The sequence below is a fragment of the Schistocerca cancellata genome, chromosome 4 (genome assembly GCF_023864275.1).
Source record: "Schistocerca cancellata isolate TAMUIC-IGC-003103 chromosome 4, iqSchCanc2.1, whole genome shotgun sequence".
Taxonomy (NCBI): domain Eukaryota; kingdom Metazoa; phylum Arthropoda; class Insecta; order Orthoptera; family Acrididae; genus Schistocerca; species Schistocerca cancellata.
In genome coordinates, this window is record NC_064629.1 from 920,984,788 (window position 1) to 921,003,458 (window position 18,671).

At 37.8% G+C, this 18,671-nt stretch overlaps 1 protein-coding gene across 4 annotated transcripts in view; it reads left to right on the forward strand.

Annotated features, from left to right (window-relative positions):
* LOC126185097 (asparagine synthetase domain-containing protein 1) overlaps nucleotides 1–16,981 on the forward strand; it is a 78,134-nt gene extending 61,153 nt beyond the window's left edge. The window contains exons 7-8 of one of the 4 annotated variants that reach the window (XM_049927902.1): nucleotides 12,797–13,140; nucleotides 16,764–16,897. In XM_049927902.1, coding sequence (XP_049783859.1) covers nucleotides 12,797–13,124 — 328 coding nt within the window. In that variant the 3' untranslated portion in view covers nucleotides 13,125–13,140; nucleotides 16,764–16,897. Of the gene's footprint in view, nucleotides 1–11,644; nucleotides 11,836–12,796; nucleotides 13,141–16,763 lie in introns of those variants that run through there. The other 3 variants (XM_049927907.1, XM_049927906.1, XM_049927905.1) reach the window with 3 other exon arrangements.
* The last annotated feature ends 1,690 nt before the right edge of the window (nucleotides 16,982–18,671 follow it).

The window sequence follows — 18,671 nt, forward strand, 5'->3', positions numbered from 1 at the left end:
TATCTTGAGCATGTAATAAGTGCCTCATTAGGGCAACAATTTGAATCTCTTGATTATTGGCAAGAGCTAAAATTCTCAACTGAATTTACGTAGATTAGGGAACTAGTAAGCATAACGATATGATAGCATGAATTATCGAATGTGTCCAAATGGTTGTTAAAAAGGGTAGATAACTATTCCTTCTTATCATTTGCTGCAAAGAAACAGATTCAGAATTGCCTGAGCAAAAAATGTGGAGTACCAGTGCGTAATATTCAGTGTTATTGTGTAATACTGTGTAGATGGATTAATCTGATGTTTTTCAAATAATCTTGTTAGAAAACTGTTATGAAACACAAAAGAGCTAAATTGAAGATTAAAAAAAAAATGCAATGCCTTGTTACTGAGAAGAACATAGGGGAGCTAAAATAAGAACAAGAATGGCAATGCAGGAAGTGTTCAACATTTGGAAGTAAAATTTTGCCATCTATCTAGTCCTTGTTGTTATAGTGGCATGGAAATGGACAATGACAGAGCAATGGACAAAATATTGAATTTTCTTACATAAATTGTTTGATCCTTTGACTGTCAAGTTACCTATTTATTGTTGCCCCATACCGATGCTAGTATTCTGTTTTGTTTGTTTGTTGACATCATGTTTTGCAGTACTAGTTTACATTCTATTCTTGAATTCTATGTTCCTGTGGTTTTTTTTCACAGTACCTTTAATTTTATGTTGTTTCTGTATTATTTTTAATTTACTGTTTAGAGTTCATTTTTTTCTGCTTTTGTGATTTTGTGTTAAAATGCATTCTACAGCGGACCAAAGTAAAGGACTTACCAACAATGAAATTTGTGAACTTTTGAAATGTACTAATGGTGCGAAGTGTTTTAGCGAAAGCAGCAACATTTCAGAAAATGGCGGTGATGTTCTTGGTGATACTATAAACAAAAGTAAAGATGAAATTGAAGGTGGGTAGTACACTGAAGTACTTATGCCTGAAACTCTACAGCCATTACCACATCTATTTCATGGGCTGTGTGGACCAAAGCATATGCTGCCAGTAGGATCTTCTGCAATTGAGTATTTCAATTTATTTTTCACTCCAGCATTGCTGCAACTTATTGTAACTGAAACGAACTGCTCGGTTAAGCAGTTTATAACTACACATGCTGCAAATTTGTCCAGCCCGTATAAAAAAACTGGATGAATGTGACATAACTTAAGTAAGAGGTTTTAAGCTTGCTTATGAAATATGGGACTCAATAAAAGGCACACAGTGCTCTCATAGTGGAACACAAAACCATCTCGGTCATTTCCATGGTTTGGTAAAACATTTTCTGTTCATCATTTTAGTCATCTTATGAAATTCTTTCATCTTATTGATACTGGGAAATGTTCACCACCAGGCCATCTTGATTATGATCCGTGTATTACATATCATCCACAGGTTGATCATCCTAGTAATGTATTTAGACATGTTACACACCTCATGAACTGCTTAGCATTGATTGAAAGTGTAGTTCACACTTCCCTATTACAATGTTTGCCACCACCAACAAGGAATTAAATTCTGGGTGCTTCTTGACTCCATAACTCACTGCTATCTTAGGTTTTCTTACTTACAGAGGTGCCAAAAGCCAAGAAAATAAGTATGAGATTGCAAGGCATGGCTTAGGTTACTGTGTTATTCAGAAGTTGCTGTGTTTAGGCAATTATTTCAACAAGGGTTATCACATGTTTGTGGACTACTTTTTTATGTTAGTACCACTTATAAAAAGCCTTTGCAAATTGGGCACATACAGTACTGTTACTGTAAGAAAAAACAGAAAATATTTGCCAGGAAAATTTGAAAAGAAAATTAGAATTTGGGAAAAGATGTCCTGTAAGTCAGGTCCAGTACTAGCATGTGCATACCCAGAGAAAAAATCCCAGCAAACCCCTGTTCTCTTATTGTCAAATGATGTTGGTGCTGATGACGTTGCAGACCAAGATAAAAACAAAATAGTAAAAAAGCCAGAAACAATACTATACCAGTACAACCAGTGGAATACACACATCTGGCATGATGTTGTATGCCTATTTGGATGAGAGGAGAACTCTGTTATTGGAAGAAGGTAGCAGTCAACATAATGTCAAGAATGGTGCTGAACTATTACATATTATTGACCATTTGCCTTTTCTACCACAATCCTCACATGCTCATTCCATTTCATCGTGCTTCAGGGTGTTATGCCCAGATATTTAAATAATTTGACTATGTTAGACAGGGCAATAATAATGCTATATCTGAACATTACAGGTTTGTTTTTCCTGCTCATCTGCATGAACTTACGTTTTTCTACATTAAGAGCCAGCTGCCATTCATCACACCTACTAGAAATTTTGTCTAGGTAATCTTGTATCAACTTAGTCACTTATCTTTGACACCTTCCTTGTACACCACAGCATCATCAGTGAACAACTGCAGCTTGTTGCCCACCCTGTCTGCCAGATCATTTATGAATATAGAAAATAGCAACGGCCTTATCACAATTCCTGTGGCACTCCTGATATTACCCCCCGTCTCCAATGAACACTCGCCTTCGAGGACAACATACTGTGTTCTATTACTTAAGAAGTCTGGGAGCCAGTCACATATCTGGGAGCCTATTCATTATGCACGTAACTTCATTAACAGTCTGCTGTGGAGTACAGTGTCGAATGCTCTTCAGAAATCTAGAAATACGGAATCTGCCTGTTGCCCTTCATCCATAATTTGCAGTAAATCATGAGAAAAGAGCAAGCTGGGTCTTGCATGAGCAATGCTTTCTAAAGCTGTGCTGATTTGAACATGAGCTTTTTGATCTGTAGGAAGTTTATTATATTCAAACTCGGAATATGCTCTAGAATTCTGTAGCAAACCAAATTTTGTGGGTCTGTTCTTTTACCCTTCTTATATACAGAAATTGCCTACACTTTTTTGCAGTCGCTTAGCACTTTGTGCTGGTCGAGAGATTCACAATATATACAAATTAAGTGGCCAGTGACACAGAGTACACCTTGTAAAACTGAATTGGGATTCCATCCGGACCTAGTGACTTACCTGTTTTCAACTCTTTCAGTTGTTTCTCTATGCCAGGGATGCTTATTACTATGGCATCCATATGGGACTCTGTGTGATGGTAAAATGATGGTATATTTGTATGTTTCTCCTGCGTGAACAATTTCTTAAAAGTGGAATTTAAAAATTTAGCCTTCCTTTTGTTGTCTTTTACTGTCAAACCAGACTGGTCAGTGACTGGATGGAAGCCTTAGACCCATTTAGAGATTTTACATAGGTATAGAGATTTTACATAGGTATAGAGATTTTACATAGGTTGGATATTTTTTCGGGTTCTCTGCCAGATATTTAGTCAAGGTATGATGGTGGTAGCTGTTGGATGATTCGCGCATAGATCTTTTCACAGACACATGAATTTGTACTAATCTTTGCCTGTCGCCATTTGCATATCCTCTTTTGAAGCTAGAGTGCAACAGCCTTTGCTTCCTCAGCAGTTTCTGAATTTCTTTATTAAACCATGGTGGGCCTTTTCATCATTAATTCAGTTACTAAGCACATACTTGTCCAATGCATGATTTACAATCTGTTCAAACTTTTCCCACAATTCCTCTATAGGCAACTTTCTGGAACTAAATAATTGCTGTTCATTGTCTGAGTGATACTAACAACTGCTTTTCTGCTCTTTCTAGCAGAAACACTCTCCTAGGCATCTTGACTCGTTTATTAATTTCCATGACCATAGTTGCTATGATGATATCGTGATCACTAATCCCCGTCTCAATACTGACACAATCGATAAGGTCCAGCTTATTTGTAGCTACAAGGTCCAAGGTATTCCTATTGCATGTGGGCTGCTGAACTAGCTGCTCAAGACAGTTTTGGGAAAATGTGTTCAAAGCTACTTCACAAGATTGTCTTTCTGTGTGCCCTGTAATGAATCCATACATGTCCCATTCTATACTCAGTTTATTAAAGTTGCCACCAACTAATACATCAAGATCTGGGTATTTATGCACAACTGACCATAGACTTTCTTTGAACATCTCTAGAACTATCACAGTGGAGTAGTGTAGTCAGTAAAGACATCCAACAATTAACTTGGTTTCACCTAGACCTGTTATGTGTGACCAGGTAACTTTAGTATTGCACTCAATTTCAACCTCAGTAGAGAGAATATGTATCCCAACTGCAATGAACACTCCCCCTCCTACAGCATCTAATCTCTCTTTCCAATAAATATTCCAAGATTCACTAAATATTTTGGAGCTTTTTATTCGGGTTTTAGCCAGTTTCAGTCCCAAGAATAATTTGAGGTTGGGAACTTTCCTGGAGAGCAGTAAATTTGAAAACTTTGTTATGAATACTTCAACAGTTTACTGATAAAACTTTTTCAGTTGAACTGTCTTTACTCTGAATGCAATCTGATTTCCCTAGATGTGTATGGACCAGAGTGTGTTATTGAGAGTACCTCAAACTACTGCCTAGTCTAATAAACTCTGCTATACTAGTAGCTGCTCCCTTTGTGTAGTGCAACCCTGACCTATCAAGGGGAGTCCTACAAATCCCCAGCCAATAATGCAGGTCCAGAAATCTGCAGCCAAGACAATCATAGAGGTGATGAAGTCCTCGGTTGAGACCGTCTACCGAAGGACCCCAATCAGCTCCGGGAAAAATGCAGCACATTGCGAGCTCTGCTTGCACCTTGCATGAGAGGACAGCCGTCTTTACAACCTTTGCCATCTACCTGTAAGATCTGAGGATGGCCTCGGAACCCATGCAACAGGTGTCGTTGCTGCCAATGTGAGCCACAACTTGCATATGATTGCACCCTGTATGCTCAGTAGCTGCAACAAGGCTGCCTCCACATCGCAGACGAGGCCCCTTGGCAGACATACCGAGAGAACAATGGCTTTCTTTCCAGCCTTGAACACTATCTTCCTAAAGGGCTCTGTAACACGCGTAACACTGGAGCTCCCAGTAAGTAGTAAACCCCTGACCACGTGTGCTTGCTCAGACCCTGCTGAAGGAACAGCCACCTGCTCTCTCACAGGGTGAATAGGCGAGGACATATGGCCATCCTCCGTGTTGGCCCCCCTGTCTCGAGGGATGCAAACACATTACCACCTGCCACTCCCCTGCGGATACACTAGAAGGCGACTTGGCAGTAGAGCCCGTGGGCGAAACAAGTGATGCCAGAGGTGTCTCATGCAATGCCCCAGAATCTCCGCCACTGCTACACCTCAAGGCGGTAGCATGACGGTGAATTTTTACAGTAAAAACCACATTGAACTGTTCGCGAACTATGTCCAGCTCCTCCTGCATCCGCACTTGGCAGGCACACATCCTACTTGTATTAACAGAACTAACTGAAGGATAAACAGTAAACGCTGGCAGAAAACTAGATAAGCAACTTGTTACCCCCCCCCCCCCCCCCCACCCGACGTGTGACCAAGTGATGCTGCTACATCAAGGAACTATATAGGTGGCTGTTCAGAAGAAATGACAGCTGAGCTACATACTGCTTGAATTCACTCTTACAGCTAGGAAAAAACTTCCTAAATACCCAAACACGCAATCAGTTAAACAAATTATACTATTAAGAAAACACAGAAGCAGCTAAATATGTAACTTGATTTGCTGGAGATGTGTCACTGGTGATAGCTGGCACTGAACTGGCCGGCTAACTGCTGATTACAATGGTCACAAGTCTCAAAACAAACAGCTGAGTAACTACTGCACTACTGACTAATTGAATAAACACTTACAAAATGTGAGATTAAACTCTGAGAATCTGAGGCTAGAGGTGTACTGAATATTTACTATTTGCAAGGATCATGGAATAGAGTAAATAAAATGGCACTAGTGACTTCTGCAACAGAAAACTACACTAGAAAGTAAACTCACTCAAAACAAAAGATTGAACAATATGCAAATTCTTGCAACAAAAATATATAGCACTACTAAAAACTGCTAAATAATCAGTTACTGTTCACTTCTGTTCAGAAGTAAGTTAGAACAGCACCAGACTAAATGATGTAAACAAACTGTGTACAGCCGATAAGAAGCAGCAGCAGCAGCAGCTGCTGCTGCTGCTGCTGCTGCTGCTGCTGATCCCCCCTCTACACTGAGGCTAAACTTCACTCCCTGGTTTCCTTTGCAGCTTGCTCAATATACAGATTGAATAACATCGGGAATAGTATACAACCTTCACTTCGCTTTTGTGCCCTTGGACTCTAATAACTGGCATCTGATTTCTGTAAAAGTTAAGTTAGTTGCTGCCTGTATTTTAGCCTTGCTACTTTCAGAATTTTGAAGAGTGTTTTCCAGTCAACATTTTCAAAATCAACAAAAGCAGTAACCACCGGTTTTTTTTTTTCCACCGACCTATCTTCTGAGATACGTCATAGGGTCAGTACTGCTTTGCTTCTCTGGAACTCAAACTGATCTTCCTCAAGGTTGGCCTCTACCAGTTTTTCCATTTTCCGTAAATAATTCATATGAGAATTTGCAACCTTGATTATGAATGAAACTGGTGATTGGGTAGTATTCACACCTGTCAGCACCTGCTTTCTTTGAAATAGGAATTATTGTATTCATCCTGAAGTCTGAGGGTAGGTCGCCTGTCTCGTATATCTTGCACAAGTGGAATAATTTTGATATTCAAGTTGTAGCTCTCTGTTGAGTCTGTGTTTGCTGACATAAATTTGTTTTTGGACAAGTTCTGCCTTTAGCAAAAACAATTTTTTCTTGTCTTTACCCAGATATATTTTGCTGAAGTAAAGCATCACCAGTTAATTTTTTATTTTCTTCTGATTAAATATCAGGACAATCGTTCTTTAAATTTCACTTTTTAAGAAAGATACCGAGTACAGAAATCCACAAGAACCATAACGTGGTAAAAATTTCAATATAAAAAATATTGTATGTCTTGAAATTTGTGAATACTGTTCTTAAAAACTGAAATTTCTATATATAAAGTTAGTAAAGAACAGTTTTCCTGTTATTTAATAGAAAGAAAATAAAATCCTGACAGATGGTGCTGTAATTTCAGTAGAACGTGTCTGGATAAAAGGATGAAAAACCTATTTGCTCAAGGTGGAACTTATCGAAAACCAAATTAATTTGTAAGCAAACATGGACGCAAGAGTGAACTTAAAGCTCAAGATGAGTATTTCAGTGCCATGCCAGGGATTTCTGAGTAAGTTCTACAACAAATTCTGAAACTGCATCAAAGTGTTCTAAGCATAAGATTCAAGAGAATCTGTCTTTCACGTAGTGTAATATTTATATTTATAGATGTCAGTGTGAACAGTATGTTACCTGTAGCTCAAAAAGTCAAGCACAAAGCAGAAATTGGCTGCACTGAAACAGAAAGTTTGATGCTTACATACCAGTAAGCAGGAACTTAGTGTTCAACTGTTCAAAATTCATCTGGAACTAGGGAATCTCACCAGAATCTCTGAAATATTTAATGACATTATGAAAACAGGCAAACAAAATACAGAAATGGTAATAAAAATAAAATGGACACAAAACAACGAAAACTAAACACACTTTTAAAACAGCACAAAATGGTTTATTATAGAAACAGAAGGCAAACAAACCACATGCATTCTATAAACATCTGCTCATCCTTACTGACATACAAGTCACCAACCAGGAACTAGAAATAGGACCTAAATACAGTGTCAGCACACACACACACTACACACAAGAGAATGATGAAGGGAACAATAACTTAAACTTTAATGCAGGTGTGACAAGAGAGTTAATTGCAGAACAACTTATATGCACAGTAAAGGAAAACACATTGACAGGAACAACAAGTGAAGAAAAGAATCCAGGAGAATAATTAATAAACTTAGAAACAACAGAGCTATCATCACAAAAGCATCCAAGGGTAACACCATGATAATAATGAAACAGGAGGAATACAAAAATAAAACCCTAAAATGTCTGAAGACAGCAACAGGGTAAAGCTAACCTCTGACCCAACACAAAATTACCAAAAAAAATGCAGATACTTCTAAAAAAAAAAAAAAAAAAAAAAAAAAAAAAATCTCACATACATTCACAAAACACGTAATGAAATGGCTAAAACAAAAGAACCCTAAGCAACCCACACTAAACAGCCCACCAGAGGCCATAAATGGGATATATTGATATGTCCTGCTGTAAACTTCAGAATTGGATGTCCATATCACCCAGCTAGAGAAAAACACACACACACACACACACACACACACACACACACACACACACACACACACACAGACAGACAGACAGAAACATTATGTTTACACAAACACAAGGGCATACACAACACCAAAGAACTGATGCAAAAGATCAAACACATCAACATACCCACAACAACCACACTCATTATCATTTGAAAAGGCATTCATATACACCAATATTCGCACATCCCCACATCCCACATAAAAAGATTCTAAAATTAATCATGGAGCAAAACTGTTTCTCATTTGACAACAACAATTTCTACTCACAAGATGTGCTTCCTGTAAGGTCACAGGTCAGTGGACTCGTAGCCGACATCTTCCTTAACCATATTGAAAACAAAAGTATTTGAAACCACAGTAAAACCCAATCAATACAGAATTGACATCACTCATATGTCTTCTAGATGAAACACCCAGTCACATTCAACAACCCCACAATGACATAAACACAGTCCAAAATAAAATTCCCCATAGAAACAGCAAATGACAAAATGTTGTTTTCTTGGCCTCTCAGTACATAGACGCAACAACCTACATCAATGTTCCAGGTTCAGGAAAGTCATCACCAACAATGTAACAATACATACGAACTCAAACCATCCTATTACGTACAAACAAGCCGGCTTCCATTAGATTGTATACAGACTGAATAATACTCCACTCAGCGAAGACAACTACTAAGGTGAACTACAGAAAATCAAACAAATAGCTGTGGAGAATGGGTACAACACAAATGTTACAGACAAATTGAATTGCAAAATTAAAACAAAAATGAAAGGTACATGTGACCCAAAACACACACACACAGACAGACAGACAGACAGACAGAGAGAGAGAGAGAGAGAGAGAGAGAGAGAGAGAGTTCTTCCACTCAAAAATAATGGTAACCACAACATTTCCAGTTTTAAAATTAGTGATGTAAGTAACTTCTGCATTAAGTTGTGTATAATTGTAGATCACAAACTGTGAAAGCAAAAAGTTATAATGCAAAATACAGTAAACCACATAAATCACAGCATGTAGGAACAAGTCATATTTTTAAAATTGTCTTTTTTTAAAATTTGAGAATACCTTTCTTAAAAACTGAAATTTCAGTATGTATACAGATAGTAAATAGCAATTTTCCAGTTATTTAATAGAAGGAAAATGAAAAACCTGCTAATGATGCTGTAACTCCAGCGAAAGATGTCTGGGTAAAAAGAAGAAAAATTAGGTTTGCTCAAAGTGGAACTAATCCAAAATCAAATTTGTTGGTATAATTTTGTCACAGCAGGCTCTCTCAAGGACCTCAATAATTCTGAGGGAATGTTGTCTTCTCCAAGGGCCTTGTTTCCACTTAGCTTTTTGAATGCTTTGTCAAATTCTTCTCGCAGTATATCATCTTTTGTCTCATCTTTACATACTTTCTCTTCTTCTTCTTCTTCTTTCTATAATGTCCTCAAGTTTGTTTCCATTATATATATATACCTTCTATATAATCCTTTCAGCTTTCCTCTATTTGCTTGTGACTGTCTTGTCGTCTGAGCTATTGAGATTCATAAAGTTGCTTCTCTCTTCTCCAAACGTCTCTTTGAATTTTCCTACAGACAGCATTAATCTTTCTCTGAGTTATTCATGCTTCTACAGCCTTACATTTGTTCTCTAGCCATTTCTGCTTCTGTCAGTCTTATTTTTAGACCACTTGCATTCCCTTTCGCTGCTTCATTTGCTGTATTTTTATATTTTCTCCTTTCATCTATTAAATTCAGTATCTCCTGAGTTAACCAGGGATTTCTACTAGACCTTGTCTTATCACTTTCATCCAACCTCTGCTACCTTCTCTATTTCACCTCTCAAAGCTACCCCATTTTTCTTATATTGTACTCCTTTCCTTAGCTTCAGTCCAATGTTGCCTGATACTATCTCTGAAACTCTAAGCTATCTCTTGTTACTTCAGTTTATCCAGGTCCCATGTCTGTAACTCCTTAGCATAATGATATTTTTCCAAATTATGTTCCAGAAAATATTTTGTATTAATGAAAAACATTATGAATGACATTATACACAAACATATAAAGAGAGCTTTTAAAGCTCAAAATAATGAGTTACAAAATTTTGAAGACCATCAATAATGAAATCCTGAGTATGCACATTCACTTGCTATATTTTTTATTTTATCTTATTTTATTTTATTTTTACTGTTCCTTTGGTTTTAATCCACAGTTCATAACCAATAAATTGTGGTCAGAATTGACATCTGTCTGTGGAAATATCTTACAGTTCAGAACATGGTTTTAAAATCTCTGTTTTGCCATTACACAGGGTGAGTCAGAAAGGACTTTCCAACTTTGGAATAGTACAGGATGTTTCAAAAAGGACTTTACAACTTTGAAAATTCATATAAATTAATTCATAGTTCCTACAGAGGTGACTGTAGTGTCAATTTGTAGGAAAGTACATAAATTATTGACTTGTGTAGTTCGCATGTGCCGAATTGCACCGTAAGGGGTGCTAGTGGAAGTTGCATTAAAGATGATGCCTTCACTGGACCCGAGTGTGCTAGCTGTATGTTTTGGTTTGGAGAATCAAAGTTGGCAAAAATAGTTCAGTGTAATTTCTGTACCAAGTACACTAAAGATCCTCCTAGTAGGCCTACAATTTATGAGTGGCATAATGTTTTGTAGAAACAGGGTGCTCAGTAAGACATGGAAAATCGTCAGGTCACCCAAGCATATCTGACAGTCGTTGAGCGAGTGAGACAATGTTTCGTCAACAGCCCTACGAAATCGACCCACCGTGCATGTCATGAACTGCAAATCCCACGTATGACTGTTTGGCGTGTGTTGAGAAACTGTTTGCATTTGAAATTGTACAGATTGACGATCGTACAAGCAATGACACAAAATAATGCTCCCAAGAACTTCTGTATGGATATGTTAAATCGATTACATGAGGATGAACATTTCTTGTACAAAATCATCTTTTCTGATGAGGCGACTTTCCACTTAAGTGGCAGGGTTAACACAAATAACTGTAGGATTTTGGGCGGTGAAAATCCACATCAAACATTGCAACATGTTCGTGATAACCCTAAACTGAATGTTTTTTGTGCACTGAGCAAGAACAAAGTGTACAGCCCCTTTTTTTCCATGAGAGAACCATAAACAGGATAGTGTACCTGGATATGTTACAACAAACAGTTTTTGATACCACAGATTGATGAGGATGACCAAGAATGAAATCTTTACTTCAAGAAAGAGGGTGCACCACCCCACTATCTGGCTGACGTCATGGGTTTTTGCTTTAGGACTGCTTTCTAGGTCAATGGATTGGCTGTGATGCGACAGTTGCATGGTCCCGTGTTCTCCAGACCTAACATCAATCTTTTTTTTTTTCTTATAGGGATTCATCAAGGATACTGTGTTTGTACATCCTGTGCTGGCTTCCCTACCTGAACTTAGAGCAAGAATTTATGCCGCCACTGAGCAAGTTGCATCTGCAATGCTACAGCGAGTTTTGGAAGAAACTGACTTTCAATTTAGGATGTGTGCAGGATAATCAACGGAAGCCACATACAACATCTTTAGTTTAAGGTAAACAAAACTTGATGTTTCCCTACAAAAAACACTAAACCCACCTGTATATCTTCTTTCAATAAATTGATATGAATTTTTAAAGTTGTAAAGTCTATTTGAAACACCCTTTATAGAAATTCATTGAGATAACTTACAGAATCAGTAAATGTGTTATTTTATAGCAAACAACCTCAAGTTTGATTCACATAGTACATCAGTACCCAATTCTGCAACAGTGAGTGCCAGTGCAGTGCACAGTTAAAATGACTACTTTAGCTGGTGCAGAGTGTGCTCGCTGTGTTTCGGTTTCAAGAAACAAACTCTGCAATAACTGTTCAGCATAAATTTCGTACCAAATACATTAAATAACCTCCAATCAGGCCTACAATTTACTCTTTGCACAAGAACTTTGTTGAAGTGGGTTGTTTGCTGTGACATGATAAATCATGAGGTTACCCGCATATTGAGTATTATGTCAAAAAGGTTAGGAAGGACTTTGCCCACAGTTCACATAACTCAGTGCAACTTTCCTCTCGCAAGATTGGCATTCCACAAAAGACTGTTTGGTGCGTAATATGTAGATATTTACACTTGAAACCATACAGATTCACAATGGCACAGCACGTTAGTGATGCAGATGGGGTTGCTCATGAGGGAATTCTGTGCAGAAGTTTATCAGATAGAGGACAATGAGACATCCGTAAACACAATAATCTTCAGCGATGAATCGAAATTTAATGTCAGTGGCATAGTGAACACCCACAATTGCAGAATATTGGGCAGCAAAACTCCACTTGCAACCCAGGAACATGTTCGTGACAGTGCTAAAGTTAAATTAAAAAAAATTTTTTTTTAATTTTTTGTTTTTTTAATTTGGGGCCTTTGCAAATTGAAAGTATATGGCCATTTCTTCTTCATGGAGAAAACTGTCACTGGTATTGTGTATCTGGAAGTGCTTGAAAACTTTTTAATTTCACAGATTGATGAAGATGACCGAGATGGGATGGTTTACTACCATCAAGATGATGCATCACGTCATTTCCTCATGGAAGTTTGAGGTTTCCTCGATAATTGCTTCCCAGATTGGTGGATTTACCGTAAAGGTCCAGTTGCATGGCCACCTCTCTGGGGTTGCATTAAAGACCATGTTTGTGTTCCCACCAAACAGTTTAGCTGGACTGAAAAATCAAATCTACAGTGCCATTGCACAAGTTACACCCGATTTGCTGCATCGAGTCTGGGAAGGAATTGATTACCGATGGGATGTTTGTCACATCATAAATGGTAATCACATTGGATCAAAGTGACACATCTACTGATTCTGTAAGTTACCTCAATAAATTTCTACATCATTCCAAAGTTGTACAGTCCATTTTGGCTCACCCAGTGTAATCAGTGTGAAATCTTCCAATGTCCCTAGGTCCCTTCCATGTATACATCATCCTTTTATGACTCTTAAACCAAGTGTTAGCATTGCATAAATTATACTCTGTGCATGATTTTACAGGTGGTTTCCCCTTTCATTCCTTTCATCCAGTCCATGTTCTATTAGTTTTCCTTGCCTTCCTTTTCCTGATAGCAAATTTGTCACTCATCACAGATAAATTAATGAGCAGAGTAATTTACTTTATTTCATCATACATTCTTTCAATCCCTTTTTCATCTGCAGAGCTGTTGGGCATAAAAACTTGGACTACTGTGGTGGGTGTCAGCTTCTTGTCTGTTTTGGCTATGATAATGTTTTCACTATGCTCTTCATAGGAGGTTACCTGCATTCCTGTTTTCATTATTAGGCTTGCTCGTGCAAATGCCCCCATCTGGTTTTGTGTTGACAATCCTGTACTAACCTGACCAAACGTCCTGCTCTTCCTACCGAAACACGTAATTTATACTATATCTAATTTCAACCTATCCCTTTCCCTTTGTAAATTCTTGTACTCGATTAAGGGATCTAAAATTCCACACTGTGGCCCGTAGAATACCAGTCTTAGTTTTCCTGATGATGACATCCTCCTAAGTAACCATCTGCCCAGAGATCCAAATGGGGGGGACCCTTTTACCTCCATAACATTTTACCAAGGAGGATGTCATCATTAAGCTATACAATAGAGTTGCATGCTTTTGGGGAAAAATGATCCTGGCTGTAGTTCCTCTTCCTTTTAGCTGTTTGCATTACCAGTACAGGAAAGTCATATTTGCTAGAAGGTCAGATCAATCTTTGCAACTGCTACCCTTGAAACTACTGAATAGGGTGCTGTCCCTTTTCAGGAACTATGGGCTAATACTTCTGGCCTCTCCAATCTGTGAAATCAATAACTGCTGGTGGGTAACATTGAATACGGCATTGTTTTACCCTGTGCATTGTAACATGTTTAGATTCTCCTTGGCACACTGTTCACAAGGTGACGATAAATGTGTAGTTAAAATATTGTTGGGTAACTGGACAATAGGTTGAGGTCTATTCCCAATACTTCAAAGCTCTCAAATTATTGTAGATATTCATGAGGTGTCCAACATCTGTACATGACACTAGCCCAAAACATGACTGACTCACCTGCTGAGCCTGTGGGACTCTATACCTGTCATGTGCATTGATACCTGACCACTTCCATACTCTCCTGTGACAATTATCAGGTTTTGGACAAATCCTGTACTTGACTGTCAAGGGAATCTGACATCATTGATTGAGGTTTTTTCCAGGTGTTCTCGTCCCGACAGTCTTTGTGCATCATTTTGTGGTGGGTTTGTAAGTGTTGTTCATGATGGACACCAAGAGGCTGAATTGAACATGTGGAGATGATTGTGTAATGTCTGGAGTACCAAAGCCACCCTATTTGCCTCAAAAAAAGCAGCACACTTTCCTGTTGCATTCTGCTTGGGGAACATATGAGCCATAATTTGTAGGTAATGGTCATCAGCGGGTGCAGACCACAGGAGACCACTATCAGGCAGATCTGAAGTGTTTTGGATCTGATGAGAGTGGTTGAATGTTTGAACGAGGTCACCGTGGTGTTCACAGACTCAGCAGGCAACTTCTCATACTGACGACCCTTCCCGTTAAGTGATATTGCACGCATGATTTAAGTCTGACATGAGCCTTCAAGGTATTATTTGGATGGACTGAACCTTGTCTACAAGCCACATTATCCCATTAATCATTGGAGGCCCACACTACTGTACTGAACTGCACTAAGAATTCTGGTTTTCTTCTATTTCCATTACACAGGTGACTGTACATAGTGTTTTCCTATTGTCAGAAGTAAACACAAACTATGCAAGTCATGAGGGTGATGCATAATTTTTTCCAGAAATTTATAATATGACAGAGAATTTGCTCCACTTCTAGCAAATGTTTATCAGTGATTGTTGGAGCAATGACGCATTACAAATAAGAGGGAAGTGGTGGTGGTTGTTCTAATTTTTTTGGTAACTTTTTGGAGACCAAAATTTCTCTCAAAGAACCCACAGGGATATTATAAACAGCTGTCTAGTGAAACTCAGCTTGTTCTGTCCATTCATGAGTTCGAAAAGGCAGTAAGTTGTGGCCGTGGGGTTGATGCTGTATTCTGTAACTGCTAAAATCTGTTTGATGCAGTCATGTACCCTTCTGTAATTAACAAAATAAAGGTTGACAGACTGATGGATCTACTTTGTAAGATGATTAAAGATTTCTTACCCAGTAGAAATTGGTATACCATTTTTAACCAAATGAAATTGTCAGGCATGAAAGTATCTTTGGGTATACCACATAGGAGCAGAGTAACATTGTAACTGTTCATGATATGTATAAGTTATTGAGTGGATAATGTCGGAAGCTCCATGATGCTTTTTTACCAGATGACATTGTTGTATATAGGGAAGTTACAACACTAGAAAATTGTTGTGAAATGTAGGAAAATTTGTTATTGATTGTGCAATTGGTATTCTATTACTGGAAATAGTTACAACCATTAAATGGCTGGGAATATGCATCAGTAGCAATGTAAAGTGGGAATATACACATATAACTAATTGTCGGGAAGATAAATGCTGGCTTGAGATTCAGTGGAAAAAAATCTAAGGAAATGTAATCATCCACAAAGGACATAGCTTACAAAACACTTGTTCAACAGTTTCTGGGACCTTTGCCAGGTAGGATTAATAGGGGAGATGGGTAAGATCCAAAGTGAATGCTTAGCAATGTTTCCCATGATTTTCAATTTAGAAAAGATTGTCGTAGTTTCACATGAGGTAACACTAGGCACAGACAGACATTGTGCACCACAAGTTACATCCTGGAGGGGAAAAGGTAGTCACAAGAAGGGTATCCGACCACATCTAACATTGGCATCTCCAATAAATAATATGTTGACACTATGAAGACACAGGATAAGGCCAGGAAGGAGAAGGAGAAGAATAATTTCACCTGATCTATTTCTAATAAACTGGAAAGCATCACAAACGTGTACATGAAACACAAGTGGCAGAAACTACAAACGAGACGTTGAGCATTACAGAGGAACTTACTGTAAGAATTATGAGTGCATGTGTTCCAAGCTAAACCTAACAATGTGTTACTTTATTCTAAAAATACCCATGAAATTACTACGACTGTAAAATCAGAAAAGTTTGAGCTTCTAAGTTGACTCATTGACATTCTTTCTTCCTACACACTATCCATGTACAAAAGGAGATAAATGGTGATAATACATAATATACAGTCTGCCACACACTTGCTGTATATAGATGTAGTTTCCGAAATGAAGTCTCCCTATTGTCTCATATTACAATCAGCTTAAAAGAAGATTTTAATTTTTTACCTTCTGCTAGTTCTCCATTTAAAAAATCAAGATCATTTTAGATGCCAAGGCATTGTACTTTCTAATTTATATAATTTAAACTAAAATAATTGTGTAATATGTTTCAAAGTTGCAAGCAAAGCAGTGAACTTTCTTTCCATGTTTTAGGTGCTTTCCTGTGGAGAACTGCCCTCCAGGAGTTGGTGACAAGCTCCTATTAAGACTGGCAGCCTGCAAGCTTGGCCTCCATGAAATAGCAAAACTACCTAAGAGAGCTATGCAATTTGGCTCAAAAATTGCAGATAGTAAAGAAAATGGAAATGATGTATCTCATATTTTGCTGAATGGTACTGTACAAGTAAAATAAAACTAGAAGTGATGAAGGAAAGAAATTGCATTCATAGTAATTGAAACCTTACAACTTTGGCATTTATGAAACATTTATGGCATTTATCATTTTTTAAAAATTACGTCCTTTAGATGGCGTCGTCCTGTACGAATACATTCGTGAAATCTGCTGTAGAGATTCCTCATTGACTGCTGCAACATCCCAGCTGGGATACTGTGAATTGCATCCTGAATTCTCTGTTTTAACTCATCCACAGTTCTTGATCGAGTTGTGCAGACTTTGCTCTTGAGGCAGCCCCACAAGGAAAACATCACAAACATATAAATCTGGCTATATGGGGGGCCGGGGTATGTTAACGAATTGTGAGATCACACAGTTTATAACACTAACCTGTCATGACACAAACTAATGTTACCCTCTGAGAGGATTTATAATTTTGACAATGTGTGTGTCTAATGGATAAGGTATCGGACTGTAATTTTGAATATATTGGAACTAACAGAAAAACTAAACAGGCTTTATAACTTTGGGATTTAATGAACATAGTAAAATGCATATGTAAATGAAAATACGAATGGTCACCAGCCTAATTAGGCACATCAATTTGGAAATATATGTTTAAGAAAACTGAACATCAGTTATTGAAGTTGCTTTCTTTGATATTCCCTTTGAATAGCACACAGGCTACAAATGGACACAGGGCATTCTGAACCGTGGGTAGCGGTAGTTACTAATAATGCACATACTAGTAATCATAGAAAGAGTACTTGTACTACCAAACTCACATGAATAAGAGCTACACTCAAATGTTGTTACTTGGATCAGTACTGAAATGTTCCTGCCAGAAGTTCAGAACTAAAATTGGCCAGGAGGGGCGTCTGACTTAACCAACATGTAACGACCACTAATAAAAAAAAAATAATACAACAGTTACACTGTTTATACTACAATTGAAAGAAATATATCAGATTTCTTTAGTAGCAATAATATTCCAATTATCTTTCTAATATGAGAAGAATATTGTGGGGACCCATAAACTGGTATAGTATCACTAATCAAACCCTATGGTTATTTCAGTAGAAAAATTTAATTCGAGTAAAGTTAATTCTTAGCTTCACTTGGAATAGTTTGTTTTTACTTTTCAAGGCAAATTGTTCAATACTGAGCTCAATTAACTTAAAAAAAAAAAAAACCACTCATCATAGTAATCAAGGCTAAATTATGTTTCAAATAAGTTTAACTTATGTACCTTTTTCATCACTTGTAAAGCAGGTGTTTTAAGCAGTAACATTTACACAGTCTTGCACTAATTTTTTGCAAAACGATACTTTGCAATAAACTGAGAGCACTTTAGAAACATTCTAACTAACTTCAACTCACACTAATCCTTGAACATTTGACAAGCATAAATAAATCACCTACAAACCATGCCACTGTGATCCCATTCGAGTAATCCAGCAGGATCTCCAGTCACTACTCAAATCCATAGGCCCATCCCAGAACCTCTCCCCAGAGTCCATCTCTCTACTTACCCCTACCACTCCCCGCACTCCCACCTTCTGCATGCTTCCTAAAGTCCATAAACCCAACCACCCAGGATGCCCCATTGTGGCCGGTTACTGTTCCCCCACTGAGAGAATCTCTGCTCTCGTAGACCAACACCTTCAACCTATTACCTGGAACCTATCCTCTTATATAAAAGATACCAACCATTTCCTCAACCAACT